The sequence below is a fragment of the Bombina bombina genome, chromosome 1, assembly GCF_027579735.1.
Source record: "Bombina bombina isolate aBomBom1 chromosome 1, aBomBom1.pri, whole genome shotgun sequence".
Classification (NCBI taxonomy): domain Eukaryota; kingdom Metazoa; phylum Chordata; class Amphibia; order Anura; family Bombinatoridae; genus Bombina; species Bombina bombina.
The window spans coordinates 1,353,026,907-1,353,054,552 of NC_069499.1; the positions used below are offsets into that span (position 1 = coordinate 1,353,026,907).

At 38.2% G+C, this 27,646-nt stretch overlaps 1 protein-coding gene across 1 annotated transcript in view; it reads left to right on the forward strand.

Annotated features, from left to right (window-relative positions):
* The window catches only part of LOC128649850 (complexin-3-like), a 35,307-nt gene extending 11,921 nt beyond the window's left edge, over positions 1-23,386 (forward strand). The window contains exons 2-4 of the mRNA XM_053703342.1: positions 2,940-3,141; positions 4,408-4,495; positions 22,719-23,386. Coding sequence (XP_053559317.1) covers positions 2,969-3,141; positions 4,408-4,495; positions 22,719-22,934 — 477 coding nt within the window. The 5' untranslated portion in view covers positions 2,940-2,968 and the 3' untranslated portion in view covers positions 22,935-23,386. The remainder of the gene's footprint in view (positions 1-2,939; positions 3,142-4,407; positions 4,496-22,718) is intronic.
* Positions 23,387-27,646: the final 4,260 nt, after the last annotated feature.

Genomic DNA, 27,646 nt, shown 5'->3' on the forward strand with positions numbered 1-27,646 from the left:
CACTTCTTTTTATACTTTTAATTCTAACTACTTTTTCTTCTTATTCTTTCATAAATAAATTTGTAAAAATTCGGGAAGTTTTCTACTCTCACGGAGAGACAACTTAAGAAGAGTAACTTTCAGGAGTTTATTCTGAGAACAGTGTTGTTATATGTCTTACTACACATCAAATGTTACTCTATAAGAAGCTTAATTGTCATTTGGAAATGAATGTCTTTCCTTGTTATGTATTTTGTTTATGCGGAAAACTCCAATAATAAAAATATTTCAAATAAAAATACTTCCAAACATATCTACTCTTTCCTACCTTGACAACACATGACAACATATTGAATGCATGACAATTAGAGAGGTTTTGCATTATTGAAAAGCCTTTCCACCCTAAGTGCCTGCCACATCAACCGTTTAAAATGCTCTGCTTGGCAGATTTCCCAAGCAGAATACCAACATTAAACAGTGACAAGTGACATGTGCACATACAAACGTATTGCTGGGGTGGTAATGTATTAGTACATCATATATATTTTGCAATATTAAACGAGTAATTGACATTTTTACATTGACCATTTGACATCTAATGGGTCATGTGACCATAATTTAAAAGAAAAGACTTTATTTCATGTAATGTTAAGTGTGTGAAGGTACAGTGTCAGATTTGTTGACATAATGTTTTGTTGTTTTAAACTTTGTATCTAGTGAATAAAAACGCCATTTTTATTTACCTTATACAGATTAGAAAGATAGTTTAACCCCTGATCTCTTTAACATATGGAATCTAATGGGAGACTTGATTATTAATACTGTAAACATTATGTATAATTGGGTTAAGAAGCTGCATTACTAAGTGATATCAGGTAAACAACAAGATTCTCATAGTTAACAAAGGGCCTCATGTGTTGTTGTTTTGTCTGGACAGTATAAATTACTGTTTTGGAGCTATCCAACATCTATTAATGTGTATATGATGTTTTACTGCTCAGAAAGCTGTCAATTGTACATATACCACATGAGGGGGGGGGGTTATATGACCCTTTGCATTGTACTTAGTATGGGACAGTAAACACTTCAAGATCATTCTATAAAATGTTTTATTATGTGTGGTAAACAAAAAATAAAACAACTTTCCAATGTACTTTTATTATTTATTACGCTCCACTTTCCTGTAATTTCATTATGAAATTGATAGAAAGATCAACAATGAAATTTGCATGGACACAATTTAATTTGAAATAGAAGCATTTTTGCAAAATATTTCCATTAGCAAAAATGCTTCTAGCAGTGTTCCCTCTAAGGCCAAATTTTGTGAGCGGCACAAAAGTGGAACAGTTTATTAGGGAACCACACCCTGCAGTTAGCAAACACTACACAATGCAGAACACAAGGTATTGTTCCCATATTAACTGTTTCACTGCTTGGTCACTCACAAAATGTGTCCTTAGAGCAGTGTTTTTCAACCAGTGTGCCGTGGCACACTACTGTGCCATGAGATCCTCAGGTGTGCCACGGCAGACTGACAACATTGTGACATCTTTTTTTAAACTTTGCTTGTTTTTTACTCCCAGTGCAGGGGTAGTTTGTAGGAGGCATGGCATAACAGCACAATACATACAGTATGTGTGTGTTTGTGTGTATGTGTATATATATATGCTGTATTAGGCTACAATGTGTGATTTTGTTAAAATTTTGGGATTGTGGTGTGCCACAGGATTTTTTAATGTAAAAAAGTGTGCCACGACAAAAAAATGTGGCAAGCGTACATGGTTGTAGTTTGATAACTTCCAAAAGTAGTCAGATTGTGCCGAACTTGCGTTCGGAACATCTGTAGTGACATAACCATTGATATGTGTCGGACTGAGTCCGGCGGATCGTATGTTACGTCACTAGATTCTACTTTTGCAGGTCTGTAGGGCTTGATAACTATGGCGAATCAGCCTCGCCACAAATACGCTGCGGAATTCCAGCGTATTTGCGGTTGACGGCTTGTTAACTAGAGGCCATAGTATACACATGTGCCCAAACCCCTACCACCCTGTGGACACCTATACCTGGGGTCATGCACCATTTAATATTGAATCCTAACCCTGTGCAGTAACAAGCACTTCATGTTTAATTCTGTTCTCATAAGTTTTAATATTAATATTCAGTACTATGCAGAGATAATTGAATCTCCCCAAAAAAGTATATATATATATATATATATACATACATTCTATCAAGTAGGTGGTGCTCAGAGCTACGCTGCAGACAGATAAAGGACCTTTCAGCATGAAGTATTTATACTTCATGACTGAAAGTCCCCTTTATTTGTTGCACTGGTATATCCTAGCGTTTTAAAAACACTAGGATTTACTATCACTTTAAGCTTTTTTCAAAAACACTCCGGTTTATTGGTAAACAATATTGCCAATAAACCGGAGTGTTTTTGAAAAAACCTGTGTGCCTGCTTCATTTGGATCCTGGCTGCAACACGGAGCCCGTCCGTGGGATTCATACCTGCTTTACTGTTTGTTTCTTCTTAGTGAGAGCACCAGGTAGCTGACTTATTCGTGAATGCCGTTCACCTCTGCAACTTTATATATATATATATATATATATATATATATATATATATATATATATATATATATATATATATATATATATATATATATCAAAATAACAAAAAGGAAGACATTCTTCCAAAAGCTTGTCATCTTATATATGTTCAGTTAGTCCAATAAAAAAGTATCATTGCTCAATGCAATACTCTTGTTATTTTGATATGTAAATCTCTAACACGGCTACCTCAATCAACATATATATATATATATATATATATATATATATATATACATACATAGTCTCAGTTGCTTTGGATTGATGTTTACACCCTTTAAAGCAAATGGGACCCTTAATTAAATGAATGCTTCTGATTCACTTCATCTTTATTTCCTTTTCAGCTGCATGAACCACAACTAACTCGTCATTTATGGGTTCCATAATCAAGTCAATATTTGGGGGCCCAGTTAAGAGCATGTCATGCTGCACCTCTGGAGGTTTTGCCCAAGAGCAGAAACCGATCAAAGAGGAGAAGCCAGGATGGAACATTTTGAGAAGATGGAGCTCTGAAGAACAACACCGTAAAGACATCCAGGAAGAAATGTAAGTTCTGCACAACAAAGACAAAATATTGGTCTTCATGTAAAAATGAATCTATCATCTTTAATGGATAAAGAGCGTGTATGATGACATCAGAACAAGGCTCCCATTGGAGCCTATGGAAGTGCGCTCTCATGAGTGCAAAGCTTCCATGCTTGCGCTAGTATTACGAGTAGATCACAAATATCTTGCTCAAACTGGATCAAACCTAATATTTATTGCCAACTTTCGCAGGACTTCACTGGTGGAATGATCGTAAAAAAAGGTCCCTGCTAGTGGCGAGATGGCTCCTATTAAAAGTAATGGAGCTCGCTGGATAGAGACACTTTGCTCCTTAGAGCGAAGTTAGCAGGGGGCACACTTTAAAGATTAAATCCTGCAGCCAATATAAATCACATTATGCTGCTTTCTGCGTATAGCGTCTCACATTTTCCTATATATTCGTATGCATGTGTTTTTCTATTAGAGTATTAAGTATTCATATTGTTTTGAGAAAAGCTCGCAACCTTTTAGTTTGTAAGACAAAACTGAGATCTGCAGTGCGAAGATCTTTACAGAATTACGCTAGGATTTGAGAGACATTTTCATATACGCCCATATTCAGCCCATTTCACGAAAAAAAAACAGTTGCATCTTGTATTTATAAGTACAAATTTCTGTATGGTTTTTGCACATCCAGTGTACTTAACTTAAGATTTACGCTGTGCATATTTAATACGATTTATTCCTGTGTAAATTACATACAAATTTTACATTTTTATTCAAATACGATTTTTGGTGAAGAATTTTGTTACGATTTTTGATGCACCTTAACAATACAATTTTTCCCTGCTTATTTTTGTGTGAATGGTTCAAATATTTGTTTTGTATGATGTTTAAAATCCAAATTTTACTGTGCACTTTTCATATGAAAATGCAGCATACGTCCCTTAGCGAGACACCCTGTTTTCAGGATAAAAAGTGGCTTTAGATAATGCCACCAGGGAAATAGAAGGACTGGTGAGCATTCTTTAATAATCTCGCCCAACCAGAGAGCTTTTAATCATCACAATATTTGACATTCACTTCGGTAACAATATTTTGCTTCCATGAAGATTTTTTAAAACTATTGCAATCATTTGAAAATCCTGACATACTGTTTTTCTTCTGTGGTTAACTACAATTTACTGAGATATTATTTTCATGTTAATTCTGACTGTTTAGAGATTAGCCCTGTAGTTTTATATACTTTGTAAATGTGCAGTCTTTACAGTTATGTATTATCTATAGGAAGAGAAGAGACTCACTTTTTGCTCAAAGGAAGGCTGAGAGAGCAGTAATGAGGGAACATTTCCGTGAAAAATACCACTTGACTCAGGTGAGCACCCTGAGTATGCAGCCTTGGTGTTTTGCTATAGAATAATACATTAGCCAAGTCTAAACATTTCTTAAACAAATTAACATTGTGTCTACTGCAGTTGGTTTTCATTAGCCAAACAAGACTCACCACTTGCCTTATTTGGAGGAGCCAATGTGGGTTTGAGTCTGCAGACAAAAAGGCTAGCAGCTGTCATTATGTTAGTATAAACTTCATTTTTTGCTGTTCCTTTGTGCTGAAGAAAATTAGGGAAATATATGTAGCAGGGTTAACATTGGAAAGTCTGTAGTGTGCTTTTTCATTTCTGAGAATTAGAGAATCCACAAATTTCAGAGCTAAATTACATTAAACTGGGGCAAAATAAATCATTAAAGGGACAGTGTAGTGTAACATTGATTTCCCTTAATGTGTTTTCAATGATGCCAGAGTATAGAATGTATGGGAAATTACACTGTTATGTTTATTTTTTATAAATTAAATAGCAGTTTCTGATTATTTAAAGCACAATCCAAACAAACAGGCTGAGTTTGCAGGGAAAGTAGATCTCATTAGCTTTTATCTGTATATATTTGCACAAAATCCTCTTTTTATCTTATGTCACTGTATACACAGTGAGACCAGTACTTAGAAAGCACAAAGAAAATCAACATTTAAGTACCTCTGTGTCCCTTTCCCTACTGGGAGCATGGTTTCTATAGCAACTTCTATTTTTACATAGCTTTTTTCTTAAAGTATTGAAATGTTTAGTATAGGTGGCAGTTTCATCAGGCAAAAACTGCTATTTTAAATGACAAAATAAAAGTAATTGGACAAAAATACACTCCACCAGGTAAAATGGATCATTTGCAACAATGTAAAACAACAATGGCAACAATGTTTAAGTATATTGCAAAGTTGTTTTACTATGACTAACTAAACTGTTTATATTAAAGGGACATTAAACCCAATTTTTTTCTTTCATGATTCATATATGCCTCATGTGATTGGCTCACCCATGTGCATTGCTATTTCTTTAACAAAAGATATCTAAAGAATGAAGCAAATTAAATAATAGAAGTAAATTGGAATGTTGTTTAAAATTGTATTTTCTATCTGAATCATGAAAGAAATTTTTGGGTGTAATCTCCCTTTAAAGAGACAGTCAGCTCCAGAATTGTTATTGTTTAAAAAGATAGATAATCCCTTTATTACCCATTCCCCAATTTTAATATAACCAACACGGTTATATTAATATACTTTTTACCTCTGTGATTACCTTGTATCTAAGCCTCTTCAGACTGCCCCCTTATTTCAGTTCTTTTGACAGACTTGCATTTTAGCCAATCAGTGCTCATAAATAACTACACGAAACACATGAACTACAGTATCTGTCTATCTGTGAAAAACTGTCAAAATGCACTGAGATAAGAAGCGGCCTTACAAGGGCTTAGAAATTAGCATATGAGCCTACCTAGGTTTAGCCTTCAACTAAGAATAACCAAATAACCAACGCAAATTTGATGATAAAAGTGAATTGGAAAATTGTTTAAAATTGCATGCCCTATCTGAATCATGAAAGTTTAAACTAGACTGTCACTTTAAAATCTCAAGGTGTTTACTGTCCCTATGATAGGTGTGCATGAGCGAAAACATTTTTGGTTACATTTTTCAGAACAAAAATTCTGTGAAATCAGTTCCCCCAATATTTGTTGCCTGTGCTACTTGATATTCATTAAATATTAAAATAAATTCACCTGTAGCTTTATACTTACCTTTAGCGAGCTGAAGAGCCGCGCTAACCAGGGCCTGCACTAAAGGACCTTCTCCGGGGCACGTGAAGTAGAGGAGTGAGTTAGCACGGCTCTCCAGCGCGCTATAGATAAGTATTTAACCATTTAAAGGAAACTAATGAATAGTGATGAATTTCGTAAGTATTTATTCATTTTCTTTACATTTTCAGATGCATTCATTTGGATATTCGTTTCTTGGAAACAAAATAAATATCCTTATATTGGTAGTGCACATCTCTAGTCCCTATAAAGATATTAATATATGCATAGTGTATGCTAGCAATAAGGCCTAGTTTTCATTGGTGCTGTAAACTGTAAATTGGTGGTAACATAAAACATCTTCATAGACTTTAGTTGTTATCACCAGTTTACAACAGCAATGGAAACTAGCCCTAAATGTTTTAAAAGTATTTAAACCCTTCATTGTTTTGCACTCTAACAACATATAACAGAAAAAATAAATCTATCTTGTTGTTTATTTTTTTTAATTCTGCTGTGGCCAATTATAGACTGATATAAATAAGCTTCTGCACTGATCAAGCAACCATTGTGTAGCTCGTAGCAGGGTCAGGATTCAAAATTCGACAAGATGCACAATTTTCAGAGTAAAATTACAGGGGAAAAAAAATAAAATACTTTCAAAACTTTATTTTAATATGGATAATTAAAGATTTTATAGGAAATGTATTATATACGTAACTCACACACATGGACTATTACCCTCTCATCAACCATAACCAATGACAACAACATCTACATAATGTCACACCCATTATATCATCTATATAACCCAATCAGCCAGAACAGTATTTCAAACTATTCATAATGATTATTATCATCTTGCCCTTTCAGTTATATGAACTTATCTATATAATTGCTTGGCACTTAGGTAACACTGGTTCCCACCAAGTTTTCAGTATGAAAACCATTCATGTTGATCAGAAAACATGTTTTACTCATGTGAAAATCTATCAAGTAGCTTGCATTAATCCCTTAGGCCAAATGGATGTAGATGTACATCATATGGTACATAAACCATAGTACCACATAATGTAGATTTATGTCCATAATGCTAGAAGCCCAAGCAGGCTTGCTATACCTTTGCTTCTATTATCTGCTCTCATATGGTAACGGAGCAAGTTACCATATGAAGGCAGATTGCCAGATCATTACAGATAGTGACGCAGTCTGTGTCACTGTCTGTAATGATCTCCGTTGGTGCCGGATTGAAGGTGTGAGGTAGCCCAGTGGTGGTCTCTGGAGAGGGAAAAGAGGGGGAAAGGGTGGGAGGGAACCTACGCTACAGAAAAATATTTTGAAGGGAGAGTGAGGGATGGGGTGCTGTACTCAGAAAAAGGATGGAATGGGGGTGAGGGTGCCGTACATAATGATTATGGGGATGGTGGTGTAAATATGACCCTTTAAGGAACTTGCAGATAAACCTTTATCTAATTCATCTTGCCAACATGGAAGAATTCTTGGAATTCTAAAATAACTCCTGCTTAAACTCTGTTCTTCATACCAAAAAAGAAAAAAAAACTTTCTAAACCTTTTCATAGATTTTTCTTGCAACAGGCTTTTAGGGCTGAATTAAGATTTTTGCTACAGCATCAGAGCAGCCTGTTCATTTAAAAATTAAACTTCAAGTTGAGAGACTCTAGATCTTGATGATAGAAGGGACCTTGAGACAGTAGGTTGTGTCGTAATGGAAGAGACCATGGAGGAAAGCGGGATATCTGAATCAGATCTGCAAACTAAGTTCTGCAGGGCCAAGCTGGAGTAATCAGAATTACTGATGAATGCTCTTGCTTGATCCAAGCTATGACTTTTGAAAGCAGAACAGTTGGCGGAAAGATGTAGACAAGACAAAAATACCAAGGAACTGCTAGAGCATCTAGAAATTCCAACTGAGGACCCCAGACTTCACCCCAACCCCATTGGTGTCTGTAATGATTATTTTCCAAGTTGAATAAACAAAGGATGTCCCCATAGAAATATTAATTATCCAACTATGTCTGTAAAGAAAAAACAGTATTCTGTTGGTATGCGATACAGCTAAAGGTAAAGATGGAGCCTGAACCAATATATCTTCCAGGTGTGGAGCCACCACAATATCTTGAACTCTTATTACAGACAAGATAGTTCCTAGAACTTTTCGTAAAAATTCTCGGAGCTTTAGCTAGCCGCAAACTAAAAGTGTTTGTCCTGAAAGGCAAAACTTAGTAACTGGAGATGATCTGGTGAATAGTAATATGAAAGTAGACATCCTTTAAATCTATCATGAACATAAAAATAACACTTATGAACAAGGGATAGAATTGTCTAAATTGTTTCCATTTTGAAATTAGGAACTCTTTCTTGGGAACAATTTAAAGGTCTTGTTACAAAAATAGAACTATTACACCCATGAGTTCCAAATCGAGAACTGAGAACTTCACAAGGTCTATTGGAACATGAGGCAGAAGAAACCTTCACCGAGGGGGTCTAGATTTGAAGCCTATTCTGTAACCCTGGGAAAACAAAATTCATGCTTACCAGATAAATTCCTTTCTTTCCGGGCAGGGAGAGTCCACAACTTCATTCCTTACTGTTGGGAAATACAACATATGGTCACCAGGAGGAGGCAAAGACATCCCAGCCAAAGGCTTAAATATCCCTCCCACTTCCCCTATTCCCCCAGTCATTCGGCCTAGGGAACAAGGAAAAGTAGAAACATCAGGGTATAAAGGTGCCAGAAGAAAAACCAAAAGGGAGCTGCCCAAACAAAGAATAACTTACGGACGGGGTAGTGGACTCTCCCTGCCAGGAGAGAAAGGAATTTATCTGGTAAGCATAAATTTTGTTTTCTTTCCATAAGGCAGGGAAAGTCCATGACTTCATTCCTTACTGTTGGTAAAACAATACCCAAGCCCAGGAAGAAGCTACTGCTCTAGTGGAATGAGCCGTAATCCTCTCAGGAGGCTGTTGTCCCGCTGTCTCATAAGCTAAGAGGATGACATTTCTCAACCAGAAAGACTGGGAAGACGTAGTGGCCTTCTGACCCCTACGTTTACCCGCATAGATGACAAACAAAGATGAAGATTGTCTGAACTCTTAAGTAGCCTGAAGGTAGAACTTCAAGGCACAAACCACATCTAGATTGTGAAGCAAACACTCCTTCAATGAAGAAGTATTGGGACACAAGGAAGGAATAACAATCTCTTGATTAATTTTGCGATTTGACACCATCTTAGGAAGGAAATCTAACTTAGTACGTAAAACCGCCTTATCGATATGAAAAAAAAGGTAAGGGGGTCACATTGCAAGGCAGAAATCTCAAAGACTCTGCGAGCAGAGGCAGTAGCCAATATAAACAAAACCTTCCATGTCAACATTATGCATGGGCTCAAACGGAGCCTGCTGCAACATACGAAGAACAAGATTGAGACTCCTAGTCAGGGCCTGATCCTAGTCAGGGCCTTAACATAGGACTGCACTCTGGAAGCTCAGCTAATCTCTTGTGCAGCAACACAGACAGTGCTGATATCTGTCCCTTCAGGGAACTACCAGATAGACCCTTCTCCAGTCCATCCTGGAGAAAAGATAAGATTCTGGCAACTTTAAACTTATGCCAAGAAAAACTACGCTCCTCACACCAGTGCAGGTAAGTTTGCCACACCTTATGGTAAACGTGTTGCGTAACTGGTTTATGAGCTTGAATCAAAGTGTCGATGACACTCTCAGAGAAACCTCTCCTGGCTGAGACTAAGCATTCAATCTCCAAGCAGACAGCCTCAGAGACCTAGATTTTGATAAGAAAAGGATCCTGTATCAGCAGGTCCCTGCAACAAGGTAACCTCCACGGAGGAGATGAGGACATCCCCACCAGATTTGCGAACCAAGTCCTTCGCGGCCTTGATGGAGTAATTAGAATCACTGATGCTTGCTCTTGTTTGATGCGGGCCACCACACGAGGGAGAAGAGGTAATGGAGGAAAGAGATATATCAGTATGAACCTCCATGGTGTATACATACAAAGAAAAATCAGCACTTGGTGAAAATATTAATTAGAATAATAGTTAGCACAATAATGCAGGACAAGTTTGTCTTACAGTTCAACGGTTCCTAGTTTGTGTATCGATAGGTACAGAAAGTCACTGAAACAGAATGTTTTCAGAGCGCTCCTTTAAGCTCCTTGCGAATCCCGATGCAGCTGATCTCATTACCAGTGTGTTCCTCTTCACACAGGTCAGTAGGGTAGATGCAGACTAAAACAATGTAGAAGACAGCACAAAACAGACCGGATTCAAGGTAGTATTTTATTCAGGCAACAAGCATCTGCTCTTGAAAAAGCACGGGCGTACACCGGGGGAAACGCGTTGAGCTTACCTGGTCCCATCTGACACACCGGAGGAGAATCTACCTATCTGGCAGTAAAACTTTGAACTCCGGAGAGGGACTCTTATTGTTCACAACATAAATTTGTGAAATGCTTGCTGTTAACTTACATCTTGTAAGTAGAATTTGTTTTTATGGCGTGTATTGATCAGAAGAGTGGACTCCTATGAGTCCAAAGCCCCTGTGCCTTCCTGGCACCCCAAACAGCTCCCCAGCCGGATAGACTGGTGTCCGTAGTCACAATCTCCCAGGACGGTCCCAAGAATCACATGCCTTGGGACAGGTGGTATGGACAGAGCCACCAAAAGAGCGAGTCTCTCAACAGGCTGTCCAGAACTATCTGTTGTGACAGATCAGAATGGTCGCTGTTCAATAGTTTGAGCATGCAAAGCTGTAAAGATTTGAGATGGAATCTGGCAAAGGGAATGATGTCCATACAAGACACCATGAGTCCAATCACTTACATACACTGGGCCACCGAAGGTCTCATGGAGGCCTGGAGGGCAAGACATGCTGTTGTTAGCTTGCAACGTCTCTGATCTGTTAGAAAGATCTTCATGGACAATGAGTCTAAAACTGTGCCCAGGAAATTCACTCTGGTATTTGGAGTAGGCAAACCCTTTTCCAAGTTTATCTTTCACCCATGTGACCAAAAAAGACTTAGAAGAAGTTCTGAGTGATCCCTTACTAGACTAAAAGATGGTGCCTGTACCAAGATATTGTCCAGGTAAGGAGCTACTGGATCCCTGTGGATCGGAACATGAAGGTATGCATCCTTCAGATCTATGGTAGTCATAAGCTGTCCTTCGTGAACCAGGGGAAGGATTTATCTTATAGTCACCATCTTGAAGGAGGGGACACTTAGAAATTTGTTTAGGTACTTCAAGTCCAGAATTGGACGAAAAGTTCCATCCTTTTTGGGAACCACAAAGAGGTTTGAATAGAACCCCAGACCTCATTCTGATGCAGCTACTGGAACAATTACTCCTAAAGAGACTAGATCCTGTACACAACCTAAAAAGGCTGTCCTCTTCTCTGGTCTTGTAGACAGTCTGGAGAATAGGAATCTGCTCCTGGGCGGATGAGAATTGAATCCTATCCTGTATCCCTGAGATACGACCTCCAGAACTCAAGGATCCTGAACATCTTGAAACCAAACATCTGAGAAAGGCGACAATCTGCCCCATACTCAATCCGATCCCGGATCGGGGGACGCCTTTCATGCCGATTTGTTATCGGCGTGCTTCTTTGTCTGTTTAGACTTGTTCCAGGACTAAGCAGGCTTCCAAGTGCTCTTGAGCTGCTTGGGTTTGGATGAAGATTAAGGTTGTTGGGATTTGTCAGAACGAAAGGAGTGAAAATTAGAGGACTGCCATCCCTTAGGTCTGTTTTTCTTATCCTGAGGTAAAAAGACACCTTTCCCTCCAGTAACTGTAGAGATAATGGAGTCCAGACCTGGTCCAAATAAAATCTTCATCCTCGAAAGGAAGAGAAAGGAGTCTGGATTTAGAAGTCATATCCACAGGCCATGACTTCAACCAGAGAGCCCTGCGAGCTAGGAACACAAAACCTGACGCCTTAGGATTCAGCCGAATAATCTGCATATTCGCATCACAAATGAAAGAATTAGCTACTCTTAAAGCTTTAATTCTCTCCTGAATATCCACCTCAATAAGTTCTGACAGGGAATTGCACCAGTAGGTGGTGGCCCCGGCCACTGCTGCCGCCGGTTGAAATAAAAATCCTGTGTGTTGGAACATTCTCCTTAGGAAAGTTTCCAACTTCTTATCCATAGGTTTTCTAAAGGAAGAGCTATCCTCAAGAGGGATAGTAGTACTCTTAGCTAGTTTCGAAATAGCACCATCCACCTTAGGGATGGAGCACCACAGCTTTAATTGAGAGTTAGGGACCGGGAACAATTTTTTAAAAGTAGCAGAGGGAGAAAAGGATGTTCCAATTCTTTCCCATTCCTTAGTAATAATGTTTGCCATACAAACTGGGCCCGGAAAAGTTTGTTTGACCTTCCTGTCTTCATAAACCCTATCTAATTTAGGTATCTTAGGTTCCTCAGGTAGCTTAGCCACTGGAACTTCAAGCGTAGACAGGACCTCCTTCAGTAAAAAATGCAGATGTTCAATTTTAAATCTAAAGGAGGGTTCCTCTGTCGGAGGAGATTTAGTAATAGAAGTCTCCGACTCCAAAAGTTTTCCCTCTGATGCCACAGAGTTTAACTCATCCTCGGATTGCTGGGATATACAAGCTAGATCTGATTGGAAATTGGATGAATCTAAAACAGGAGAACTGTGTGTAACCTCTTTCTTTTACGTTTCCCAGAGATAGGTAGGGCACTCAGGGCCGCGGACAACGCCGATTGTAACTCCGCTGTAAAGTCCGCAGGAAAAAGGCCCCTCCAGATGGAGAAATAACTGTGCCGTGGGGAACTGCATGTGAAGCGGTAAGAAAGGGTAGTAATCTCTTGGTTCACAGCATCCTGAGAGGTTGATGGCTCAGAGGGACTAACAGCGCTAGGGTTAATAGCAGATTTAGCTCCCTCCTTAGACTTTAAAACAGTATCCAGGCAAACCACGGCTGCCTCACAATATAAGCAGGTATTATTAAGCACTACAGAAGGAGTGGAACCTTCTAACATATTATCAGAGTCCTCCTTAGTAGGTATGTAATCCCAAAAGTAGAAAGAGAAAAACAATACAAAAAAAAATGTTTTAAATATAGAAAGGCACCTTTACAAAACCAATGGCTGGGGCACTCACCACCTCCTAGAGTTATTAGGAGCTGCACAACTCACTATTATTATCAGGTATTTGTAGAGCGCCAACAGATTCCGCAGCACTATGAATATAGGTGGTATACAAGATAACATTTACAGGGGTCAAGTGGGTATAGGGCCCTGCCGAGAGTTGCACTGTTGTAGTCGGCTCTTATCAATGTGAACTACAAACAGCTGGGCTCATAGGCTTACATACTATGGGGTTTAAGGGGATAGCAGTGGATATAGGAAGGTTAGTGTAGGTTGCATGCATCCCTGAATAGTAAAGTCTTTAGGGAGCGCTTGAAGCTTTCAAAACTAGAGGAGAGTCTTGTGTAGCGAGGCAGAGAGTTCCATAAGATGTGAAGGGTATGGAAAGGAAAGAGTATCTGGAGACAAGGTTTGAGATGTAGTGGGGAGCAGTGCAGTTGAGGGCTTTGTGAGTCAGAGTGAGCATTTTGTGTTTAATCCTGGAGGCAAAAGTAAGCCAGTGAAGGGATTGGTAGAGAGGTGCAGCAGATGAAGAGCGACGTGTAAGGAAGATGAGCCTGGGAGAGGCATTCATTATGGATTGTACTGGAGCTAGGCAGCAGCTAGGGAAACCAGAGAGGACGCAGTTGCAGTAGTCGAGGCGGGAAAGGATGAGAGAGTGGATTAAAATCTTAGTTGTGTCTTGTGTAAGGAAATGTCTAATTTTAGAGATGTTTTTAAGGTGGAAGCGGCAGGCTTTAGCCAAGGACTGAATGTGAGGAGTGAAAGATAGATCTGAGTCAAGTGTGACCCCAAGACATCAGGCATGTGGGGTTGGGGTAATGATGGAGTTATCAACAGTTATAGAGAAATGGGGGGGTGGAGATTTTGGAAGAAGGGGGGAAAATAAGGAGCTTAGTTTTGGAGAGATTTAGCTCAAGGTAGTGAGAGGACATCCAAGATGCGATATGAGAGAGACAGTTAGTAACACGGGTTAGCATGGAAGGAGATAGTTCTGGTGCAGAGAGGTAGATTTGGGTGTCGTCGGCATACAAATGATAATGAAACCCGCAAGACTTTATTAAGGAACCTAATGAGGACGTATAGATTGAGAAGAGGCGGGGACCAAGGAAAGAGCCTTGCGGCACCCCAACAGAAAGAGGTAACGGGGCAGAGGATGCCCCAGAGAAGGCTACACTAAAGGTACAGTTAGACAGATAGGAAGAGAACTACGAGAGAGCTGTGTCGCAGATGCCGAAGGAATGGAGGGTTTGGAGCAAAAGAGGGTGGCAGTATCAAAGGATGCAGACAGATCAAGGAGGATAAGTAGAGAGAAGTGGCCTTTGGATTTTGCTGTAAGTAGGTCATTGGTAACCTTAACAATTGCTGTCTCTGTGGAGTGTAGGGGGCGAAATCCAGATTGCAGTGGGTCAAAGAGGGAGTTTAGTGTAAGGAAATGGGATAGACGTGCATATACTAGCTTTTCAAGAAGCTTTGAGGCAAGAGGGAGTAGGGAAATAGGGCGTTTGTTATATGGGGAGGTTGGATCGAGAGGTTTTTTGAGGATAGGTGTGACCAGTTCATATTTAAGAGATGAGGGAAATACACCAGTGCTGAGGGAGAGATTGAAGATGTGTGTTTCACAAAAGTGAAAGTGAAACCTGTCTGTTCTAGCCAAAAGTAAACAGTCTAAATGAGTCCTGAAAACATTCTTAACGAATGTTAAAGCAGTATATAAACGCCCCAAACTGTTCCCAATAAACTCCCACTGAGGAGATATTAACCCTCGATCCTACTACAGTATAGAGGAGTCACACTGTGACCCTATATAAGGCGTCCCTGCTATATCAAAATAACACAGACTTACCCTCCAGGATCCGTGCTGTGGAACAGATACAGCCTACAGATACAGTGTGACAGCCATGTAACGATGCTCTGACAGGGACCTGGGTGTGGAACTCGTTAACACTGATTGCTCAGGAGTTGTTAGATAGACAGTCTGGATGGCTTCACACAAAAACTTTCCCTGCATCTCCATACTCTAACTTTCATCAATCTGCTCACTGAGAGGTTTATATGATTATTTAAAGTCCAGTTCTCTCTTGAAGGGAACATACTCATTAAGGACTATCCATATCTTGTGACACTTCTCTGCCATCCTCCTCTAGTGACGAAGGCAAAGAATGACGGGGGGATAGGGGAAGTGGGAGGGATATTTAAGCCTTTGGCTGGGGTATCTTTGCCTCCTCCTGGTGGCTAGGTGTTGTCTTTCCTAACAGTAAGGAATTAAGTCGTGGACTCTCTTTGCCTTATGGAAAGAAACTATGTTTAGAACCCAGGGGTCTTGGACAGACAGCGACCTGGCCTTCTGAATTTGGATTGTGGGCTGCACCTCCATGCTGTTTTAGAAGAAAAGAAGGCTTTTTAGATAGTTTGGCCTTGTTCCAACTGAAATTGGGCTTCTAGGAAGATCTGGATGATTTAGGTCTATCACAGGAGGAGGAAGATTTTTGGTTCCTAAATTGACAAAAGGAAAGAAAACTGAGGAAGAAAAGCTATTTTTCCTCCAGTCACAGTGGAAATAAAATAATTCCTTGAAAAGGAAAATATAAAAGTCTTCATTTGGAGACCATGGCTGCTGACCATGACTGAAGCCATAATGCCCTTCTGACCCAAATTACTAAAACCATATTCTTATATATTTGAGTACACAGTTCCCTTAATGTTGGCAGCCCTAGTCTGAGAACCCCTTACATTGATTGCTCTTATAGCTTAAGGACCTGTCATTTTCACATCAATGGTGTGATATGCAGACAGCAAATGACAGAGTAGATTCTTTACTTTCAAATAAGGGTTGCAAGGGAACTGAGTATTAGAAGGATTAGCAGAGAGAAATAGCCTCAAGACTTGTCTGTGAGGATGTTCTGGTACTATGCTTGTTAAATGGACTAAGGAGGGTAGCTAAAGTAGACTCAGGTTTCTTGTGTGTGTGAATGAGGTGGTCATATACGATTGGGGATTGTCAGGTTGGTTGAGTGTGCTCTTCAGATCCAACAGCAAATTTGTCCAAACTGCCTTTATTTGTTTCTTGTTTTTATTACAAGATTATACAGATTTTTTTCTCTTAGTATTATCATGGCTTTTACTCCAATACCATTGTTTATTTGAAGTGTGAAATTTTATTTAATTTGTGAACTCATTTTTTACGTACTTTTAAGATTAACAATCCTGCATCTGAATGTGTTTAACCCCTCAAAGGGATTTAACGCATAGTAAAGCGGAAGTAGAACAGAAACTGTTGCTGATCCAATCAGTAGTGCTAGTCGCACAACCCTGCTGTACTTTAGGGGGCTAAACACATAATGTAGCGCTGAGCATGTAATTTGTTTACTATAATAGCCCTTTAAGTTTTCTTTTTTTGTCTTATTTAACTGGAAAGTTAGCACTCATAGCTAAACAGGGCAATATTTCCTGTGACAGAAGCAGAGGACACAATTTAAAGAACTTAGCTAACCGCAAAAGATCTTCCAGAGATCTAAGAAATACAAGACTACATACTGCTTTTTGGAATATACTGTATTTTGCTTGTATTTGTAAACATTACAATTTTGTTCACACCCATTTTTATTTAGTAATATATCAAGATGTAATGTCCAGATGTCTGATATATACAGTATATATATATATATATATACACACACACACTAAGGTTATAAACTGCAGACAGAAAAATAACCTTCCTTTCATTATTTCGTTATGGCTGAAATCTACATTTGTAATCAGGTAATGTGCCACCGTCATGATTGCAGGCTCTGTAAAGTGTTGAGAATAAAGCCATATTGTATTGTTGAGAATCCAACGTGATGAAGTAATGACAAACCTTTCTATAGAGGTGAGATGGAGGAAAGAGACAGGGTGGTAGTTGTAGCTGGAGCCTGAATCACGTAAATGTTTTCTAAGGAGAAGTGTGAGTAGGGTAGGGTTGCCACCCATCCCTTAAAATACAGAACACTTATAAGTTACACATGCTGCAGGGTGTGCAGGGAGGAATTTGAATAGTGCTGTCCAGAAACACAATACATGTTCCCCTCTGCACAACCTGCAGCATGTGTAACTCATAAGTGTCCAGGAAAACATGGCTGAGGTGGCAACCCTAGAGTAGGGTATGTTTATGAGTTGATGGAAATGTGCTAGCTGTAAAGGACAGTTTGAACATATGTGCAAGAACAGGTCGAAGAGCTGATGAAAGGAAGTTGTGAAGGAATAGGATTAGTTGGACAGGTTGTAAGATGGGAGGATGCTTTCTATTCTCTAATTAAATGCTGGGTAGTAATAATATTGATGAATGGAAGGATAGTATAATTTACATATGCCATGATTTAGATATATCATAATTTAGTTATGCTTAATCTGCCATGAAATGTGGTTTATACAGGTTTACCAGAATTGCTTGACACAGAACTATATACTATCTCCTAAAATTGGTGAAAAGCATTAAAGAGGCAATGAAGTAAAAATGAATCTTTCATGATTCATATAGAGCATACAAGTCTAAACACAATTCCAGTTTATTCCTTTTATCAAATGCTTTGTTTTCTTGGTATTCTTTGTAGAAGGGTAGGCGCAGGAGCAGTAGTGCACTAATGGGAACTACTAATGACGAGGCATATATATGCAAACACCAATTAGCTCCTATGTAATATTTACAACAAAGGATATCAGGGGAACAAAGCAAAATTAATAAAAGAATTACATTGAAACGTGTAAAATGTCATGTTGTATCTGAATCTAAAACGTTAAAATTTTAACTTTACTGTCCCTTTAAGAATAAGCATTAATTTAAAAAGAAAAAATTACTAAAAGTGATGACACGTGTAAGTGACCGCAGACTAAAAGGCACCTTCTTCATGCTTTTTTGGAGGCTGCCATTTTAAACTTGAATCAGGCAGCAAGATATATGCTGGTACATTTAACTCAGTAAGGAACATCTTGCTGACATTAACTGCAGTATTCCTACAATCTATCATCATATGACCCTCTTCATATTTAGGATTAAATCATATTCTGGAATTAAATTGAACAGTGCATGATTACCTTTATTCTATCTTAATACCATGTGCTTGGTTTATTAAATGCTGAATAATCTCTAAACCTCTACATTTCTACCTGTTTCTAAGCCACTACAGACAGCCATGTGGGCTATAGAGATAACATTTTGCTCACGCCCGTGGGTTGTGCATGACACTGAACTAATTGGCTAAAAGGCAAGTCAATAAATAATAAATAAATAGCCATGTGATAAGGCTTAGGTACAAGGTAATCACAGAGGTAAAAAGTTTATTAATATAACCATGTTGGCTGTGCAAAACTGGGGGATGAGTAATAAAGGGCTTATCTGTCTTATTAAACAATAAAACATTTTTGGAGTAGACTGTCCCTTTAAAGGCATAAGGCAAATACATTGTTATACTTAGCATTCCTAGTTGTTGTTGTTTTTTTTGTTTTGTTTTATAATTTATGATGTTCCAAAATCCTGCCATGCAAAATAATTAAAAGAACAACCACAAGCAAAGGTTACAGGATTACATGAACTGCAAATATTACACCAATATATTCATTCTTTCACATCGTATATACATTATTATAAATATTTTATAAAATAATAGATCATAGCATTTAGATTCAGGTGAAAGAACGTTAACCCAGGTTGATTAGGACTGTAGCCTTACATAAATAGCGCTGCAGAATCTGTTGGCGCTCTACAAATAACCGATAATAATAATAAATAATCCTAAACACAGCTAAATATACCTAGCTCTCCCTAGGACATGCAACGCCATACAATATTCAGGATTAAAATATAAAGCAACTGTTTGATATAACATAGTTACCAGACACAACCCTTTTCCCTGCATGTTTTGCTTTTGTATTTAAAGGGACATTGTTCACTAGAGTTTTCTTTGCAAAATGTTTTGTAGATGATCCCTTTATGTAGCCCATCTGTGGGGGTTTTTGTAAAAATTCTGTAGTTTTGTTTATTTTTAAAATAACATTGTGCTGATTTTCAGACTTCTAACAAAGCCACTAAGTTTTAGATGTATACTGATGTATACAGACTTCAGATTGCATCTGTTTGTATAATGGGTCTTTTCATATGCGGGGTAGTGGGGAGGAGGGTTTTCTGTAAGCCCCTTTCAGTGGGTGTCCCAGCTTAATCTTATCAACAGTGCTAAATTGGGAGCTTCTAAGTACATTTTTAAAAGGTTTTATACTGATTTTTAGATCAGCATCTGTGCATATTATTCTTTATAGTAGCGTCTATTACATGCTGTTAAATTAAAATTAGTGTATACTGTCCCTTTAATTCTTGTCAGTGAATGATCCTGCACATGTAGGAATCATGTGATCTCCTTAAGTGACTGTAACAAATTAACAGACTGACTTTACCATAATTCAGGTCAATTCACATTTTCAGACAGCCTTCTACATATTGCTAATTTTCCTTTGTCATCTACTTTATTCCCACCTACACTGATTCATCACAGTTGACGTAAAGGGACAGTAAACACCTTGTAATTACAAGACATTTCTGTTGGGTTACTGCAGAGTAACATATCAGCCAAGTCTTAACGTTTTATTTAAAACAAATGAACATCCTTTTTACTGCAATTATTTATCAATAGCCAAACTCCACCCTCCATTTGCCTTAATTGGAGGAGCCAATCTGGGCTTTAGTCCACAGACAACAAGGCTAGCCCCGACTATAAAATTAGTAAAGAGTCCTTTGTTTTTTAGTTGTTATCTGATAAACCCAATTAGAGACAGAATGTAGCTGGTTTAACCATAAGAAGTCAGCAGAGTGCAGTTTAAAGGGACAGTTTACTCCACATTTATCCCCCCTTTTAAGTTGTTCCCAATTATCCATTTTACTTGCTGGAGTTTATAAAATTGTTTACAAGTAGCTTCTTTACCCTTATTTTGTCATTTGAAATAGCTGATTTAGCCTGTGGTATCCCCACCTATGCTGAATGTTTCTATACTGAAGTCTAAGCTATTGACAAGCCTATGTAAACACAGCCAGAAGAAGAAATTACACACCCAGTGGGGTGCAGGATAGGTAATAAAATGTAAATTTACCATTGTTCTCTCTAAGTATTGAGCTTTGGTTTAATGACAAATATAAGGTAAGGAAGCAAGTGTGTGTACACAACGTGATAACATAATGAGATCTGATATTACCTGCAAGCTCAACCCATTTTAATAGGTTGTAGTTTAAAAGCACAAAAAACAGCTAATTCATATAAACAAATAAACCTGAAAATGCAATTTCTCATACATTTTATACTCTGCAGCTGGTATAACAAGCAAGCCATTAAAATACATTAAGCGAAAAACTATTTTATAGTGTACTGTCCCTTTAAGTTCTGGAAAATATAATTTGCTCAATTTTTCAGAGATAAATTACATGAAAAGGAGGCAAGATAAATAATGAAAATATATTGCAGTTGTTTCCTTATGCATAACAACATTTTATATACAAATCCCAAGGTGTTTACTGTCCATTTAAATTGTGAAATCGGTGTCATCTGTTCAACAGTATGGTGGGAAATCTGGGGAACGGCATGAAATTAAATTTGTTTTACAACAGTGTGTTGGTTCCTGTGCACACCACATTATCCTACTGTCCCTTTTTATTTCCATTGTTTTGCAGTATCAAGCCTGTCCAAATGATTCTAAAACACTAGTGAATCCTTAGCTTATTCTTTATGTGTATTCAAATAAGCAACTGTCCCTCAATTTTCTTTTCACCAACTATTATTAAAGTACCATTAAATACAGCAGTATCACAAACGCATAATAAAAATACAATGCAATAACACAAGGCTAGATTACAAGTTGAGTGCAAAATATTGCTTCTGCGCTCAACTTAGTAATACTAGTGCACGCAAATGTGTGCTTGTGTTACAAGTGAGGTGCAATGCAAACGCGACCTCGGGTTCACATTGCACGGAAGCATTGCACTCACGGCATGAGAACTAGTGCAGCGAAGGGGGTAAGTCGCACAGCGATGGGCAGCAAATGTAAATATATATGTATATGAATATATACATATATATATTTATGTGTTAATATGTGTATATATACACATATTAACACATAAATATATAGGTATATAAGCATATACATATATATTTACATGGAACACACAGTTCCCATAGTCCACAATGTAAAGGCATTTTTCAGTGCTGTTTTTTTTCTAACACCCCACACCCGCCAACTTTAGCCCTTATAACTGCTTTGTGCAGTTATTTTATTAAAAAATAAAGATGCTACCATTTTTATTTTGTAATAAACAATACTACATTGTATTTTGGGGGCAATTGGGGTATATTTAAAAAATTGACCAGAGGTCTGCAGTAGCAATAACAGGGGTCAAGTCGGGCGGGAACGCATGGGAACAGAGTTCCTGCACTATTTTTGCAGGAGGAACTAAGTTCCCTCTGGACAGAGAACAGAAACACTTTAATAAACACTGCTGATGCTGGTGGGAGGAGCTGGACCACAGTCTGGTTAGAGTGATAGTGAGATCCTCTAGTAATGGGCAGTAACACTTCCTACAATACACTAAATGTAAGACTGTCAGCGGTCCTGCTGTGTTATCATCCCTGTTATTGATATTGTCTTTATTATCTTTTATTACACATGGTGCTTACATTTCTGTGTGGCTTGCTCTGGGGCTATTTGCACAATAAATTAGCGCACCACTTATAATCTAGCCCTCAATTTGAACTTCAAATGATCAGTAGATTACGTTTTTTCTGAAATTTCAGTTTCCTGGTATCACATGACAACCTCCAGCCAATCACAGACTTAAACAGGTATATAAGCTTTTCTTCAATGAGTATTTGCTTTGCCATTTATGATTTATCATGTTTCATAGCACAGAGTTGATTTGTACACAGGGTTCCATTTGACCTGGGGTTGGCGCTATGTTTTAGGAATAGATTATAATCACATTATCAGTAAGATAACATCTACAAACACAAACCAGACACTGTATACCAGATGGCCAGCTCACCCACATAGCTTTTGAGATTCCATTGATCACTAACCTTATCAAGAAGATAAACTACCAGCATTTAACTGATAATAACTGTTTAAAACACCATGACAGCAATTTGTATTTGAATAAGTTATGTTTTATAATAAATGTGTTTTTTTTCTTTCAAAAGTGATCTCTCCTTTTTCAACTTTATAAACTGGCTCTTTACAGGCTCTTTACGTACTACCTTACCTTACCAACCACACATCTTCTTGCTCAAATTTGTCTTTTCCACAGAACTCTCGGGATGAGCAGCAGGTGAAGGGAGCTGGGGGAAATCGGAAGATGTCAAAGGATCTTCGTATCATGGTGAAGCAGGATGAGCCAAGCTCAGATGACTTCTCCATCTTGGGAATGCTGGGATACCATAGCCTGGATCTGGATTACTTGAAGAAAAGCGCTCATAGCACTATGGACTCAATACAGCCAGCAGCACGTTGCTTGCTCATGTGATGTCCTCTGTGTCCCAGGGATAGTGACTTAATTAAGTACCACATACATGAACAGAAGGATTACAGTAGTCTGTAAAAATTAATCATAATTAATAATCCACAAACATTTTCTCAAACCTAGAAGTAAAAGCGCTACATTACCAAAACTTGTCCCAATGACTAAAATACAGGCCATTCTCTGATTATCTACTCAACTGGACTAAGAACCATCTTCTAATCAATTCATGGATGCCCTAACTCCATTGATAGAAGTCATCTATAGGTATCGCGACTCATGGATTTGTGTTTTTCCAGTACTAGAGCAAGGCAATAACAAAACTGGAATGATGTTTTTTACAACAATTTCAGAAAGGTACACAAAAGTAATATGCCAATAGCAAAGTGACCCTATTTAAAAAGCAGATGCATTGAATGGATACAAAAAATAAAAAATAAAAATTTGCTTTATAATCAGCTGTGTTACGGGCATATATGTTTAAAAAAAGGGGACGATTTATCATTGTGCAGGCGGACATGATCTGCTGTAGCGGATCATGTCTGCCACACATCAATAAATGCCGACAGCATACGCTGTCGGAATTTATCATTGCACATGCATTTGTAAAGAAATGCTTGTGCGATGCCACCTCCTGCACATTCGCAGCCAATCGGCCGCTTGCAGGGGTAGTCAATCATCCCGATCGGATACGGATATGATTGCTGTCCGCCACCTCAGAGGTGGCGGACGAGTTAAGGCGCAGCGTTCTTAAGACTGCTGCCTCTTAACTATAGTTTCAGAGGAACCTGAAACTATGGGGGTAGATTGCAGCACCCGCTGCTTGGTAAATCTCCCCCTCAGTATGTACAAAAGCTGTGATATGTAGCATAAGTATTATTATTAATGTGATCATTAAATACATTCAAATACTTTTATAAAATACCAACGTGCAAATATGAAGCATCATATGTTTGATGACAAAAACAATTTAAAACATACAGATTAAAAAAAAAATGTTTCTCTTGTCAATTGTTAACATTAAAAACAGTAAATTATATGTATTTTTACCTTTTATTTCATCTTAAAAAGAGCATTCCTTGCATGTTTTTTTATTAATAAACTAACTTTTTTCTTTTTTTTTTTTTTATAACTCTTGCCTAGCCAAACCCCTCTCCACCAATAGAGCTGTGTTAGTAGAACTTATCAGCCAATAAACAATTACTAGGAAGCATGGATAGTTTCAATTTACATTTAAACATTCCGGTCAAAAAAATTAAAGTGCACATTGATTTATTACACATTTGAATAGAAACATATTTGCAATATACATGTACTGGCAAAATGCTTCTAGTAAAAGATATCACTGTTTTAGTGTTAACATTTTTCTCTGCACGTGCATGTGAAGCATAGCTAGATATTCTCAGTGCACCAGCATTTTAAATAATGCAGCTGCTAGTGGGGCTTGTATCATGCCAGCAATAAACAAATGGAATCATTACCAGATGGTACTACTAGCACTTTAGGGTCTCTGAGCAAGTGCTGTGATTACAATGCTGGTGCACGGTACTTGAAACAACTATAGCTTTTATTAGAAGCATTTTTGCTAATACATGTTTGTAACAAAAATGCTTCTATTCAAAACTGAAATGCAAATTTGTCTGGAATGTCTCTTTAAGAATTTTTCGGCTATTAATATATATATACTGTATATATATATACTGTATGTATATATATATATATATATATATATATATATATATATATATATATATATATATATATATATATATATATATATATTAAACGTTTAAAAGCTACCTTTCCATGTGCAAGATAGAATGTTTCAAATATATTAATTGTGATGGCTCAGAACAAACTCAGACCACATTAACACATATGAAACAACACCAGCTGGATAGAAATTTAGGCCACTGTAAATATGTAAAAGTATCACACATATTTGGAAGATTTATATTTTCCATAATCTAATGAGGATTATATATATGCTTATATATATTTATTTTTTTTATTTTTAATATTATTGGAAATTAAAATGTGTTATTCAATTAAGATATGTATGTGACTAAAACACAGATTTTTGTTACTTCGTTTTAGCCCTACAAAACAAAATAAATCATCAGTAACATCTCCAACACTATGAAGGATCTCAATCATTGCTGTGCTGTGATTCAAGAAATAAAAATAATACTCATAACACTGTAACAGCTATTTTTTTCATACCAGGTTAACTTTTGTGACCGAGTTGAATGTTTATAGACACACCTTTGTAGATGGGCTAGTAATAATACTTCCGGGCTGACACTTTCTGTACAGAGGAGTGGTGATGTGCCTTACAAAGGAAACAATAGGGATTGCTGCCTATTAAACAAACCGCCAACATTGCCAGTGAATGCAGGTCTTAGAAGTGGGAAGGGGGCATGTTTTCAAAGCATGTTTACACAACATACAATCGGCTAGATTACGAGTTTGGCGTTAGAGGCTATGCGGTGCTAACAAGCAGTTTTGTGCTCACCGCTCACTTACAGACAGCGCTGGTATTACGGGTTTTTACAAACCCGGCGTTAACCACAAAAAAGTGATTGTAGAGCAAAATTTTGCTCCACATCTCACCTCAATACCAGCTCTGCTTACGTTAGCGGTGAGCTGGCTGAATGTGCTCGTGCACGATTTCCCCATAGGAATCAATGGGGGAGAGCCGGCTGAAAAAAAACCCAACACCTGCAAGAAAGCAGCGTTTAGCTCCTAACGCAGCCCCATTGATTCCTATGGGGAAAATAGATTTATGTCTACACCTAACACCCTACCATGAACCCCCGAGTCTAAACACCCCTAATCTTACACTTATTAACCCCTAATCTGACGCCCCCGACATCGCCGACACCTACATTATATTGATTAACCCCTAATCTGCCGCTCCGGACACCGCCGCCACCTACATTATACTTATGAACCCCTAATATGCTGCCCCCGACATTGCCGACACCTACACTATATTTATTAACCCCTAATCTGCCGCCCCCAACGTCGCCGCCACTATATTAAAGTTATTAACACCTAAATCTAAGTCTAACCATAACCCTAACACCCCTAACTAAAATATAATTAAAAGAAATCTAAATAAAATTACTATTATTACCTAAATAATTCCTATTTAAAGCTAAATACTTACCTATAAAATAAACCCTAAGCTAGCTACAATATAACTAATAGTTACATTGGCCTCTAGTTATCAAGCCGTCAACCGCAAATACGCTGGAATTCCGCAGCGTATTTGTGGCAAGGCTGATTCGCCATAGTTATCAAGCCCTACAGACCGGCAAAAGTAGAATCTAGTGACGTAATCTACGATCCGCCGGACTCAGTCCGACACAGATCGATGGTTACGTCACTCCAGATGTTCCGAACGCAAGTTCGACACAATCTGACTACTTTTGGAAGTTATCAAAGAACAACCAGGTACGCTCGCCACTATTCCGGCCCAGCGTACGTGGTGTTCAATCCTCCGCCATGGAGGCGGCGGATCCCTTAGGAAACAATGGGAGTCTGACAGCAGCGAGAGCTCATGTTCGCTGCTGCCCGATATCCCATTAATTTCTATGGGAAGTGTCTGCACCTAACACCCTAACATGTACCCCGAGTCTAAACACCCCTAATCTGTCCCCCCCACACCGCCGCCACCTACTTTATACTTATTAACCCCTAAACCGCCGCTCCCGGACCCCGCTGCAACTAAATACAAATTTTAACCCCTTAATCCGCCGCTCCCGTACCCCACCGCAACTATAATAAATGTATTAACCCCTAAACCGCCGCTCCCGGACCCCGCCGCCACCTACATTATACCTATTAACCCCTAATCTTCTGCCTCCTATACCGCCGCCCCCTACATAAAGTTATCAACCCCTACCCTGCCGATCCCGGACCCCGCCGCAAATAAATGAATTGTTTAACCCTTAAACCGCTGCACCCAGAGCCCTCCGCCACCTACATTACATTTATTAACCCCTATCCTGCCCCCCTACACCGCCGCCACCTACAGTACATTGATTAACCCCTAATCTACCCCATTACACCGCCGCCACTATATAAAATGAATACTTACCTATAAAATAAACCCTAAGATAGCTACAACATAACTATTAGTTACATTGTAGCTATTTTAGGGTTTATTTTTATTTTACAGGCAACTTTGTATTTATTTTAACTAGGTACAATAGCTATTAAATAGTTATTAACTATTTAATAGCTACCTACCTAAAATAAATACAAAATTACCTGTAAAATAAATCCTAACTTAAGTTACAATTACACCTAACACTACACTATCATTAAATAAATTAAATTAATTAGCTAAAATTACCTAACATTAAATAAAATTAACTAAATATAACTAAAGTACAAAAAAAACCCTCTAAATTACAGAAAATTAAAAAAAAATTACAAGAAGTTTAAACTAATTACACCTAATCTAAGCCCCCTAATAAAATAAAAAAGCCCCCCAAAATAATAAAATTTTGTACGCTATACTAAATTACAAATAGCCCTTAAAAGGGCCTTTTGCGGGGCATTGCCCCAAAGTAATCAGCTCTTTTACCTGTAAAAAAAAGAAATACAACCCCCCAACATTAAAACCCACCACCCACACACCCAACCCTACTCTAAAACCCACCCAAACCCCCCTTAAAAAACCTAACACTACCCCCTTGAAGATCACC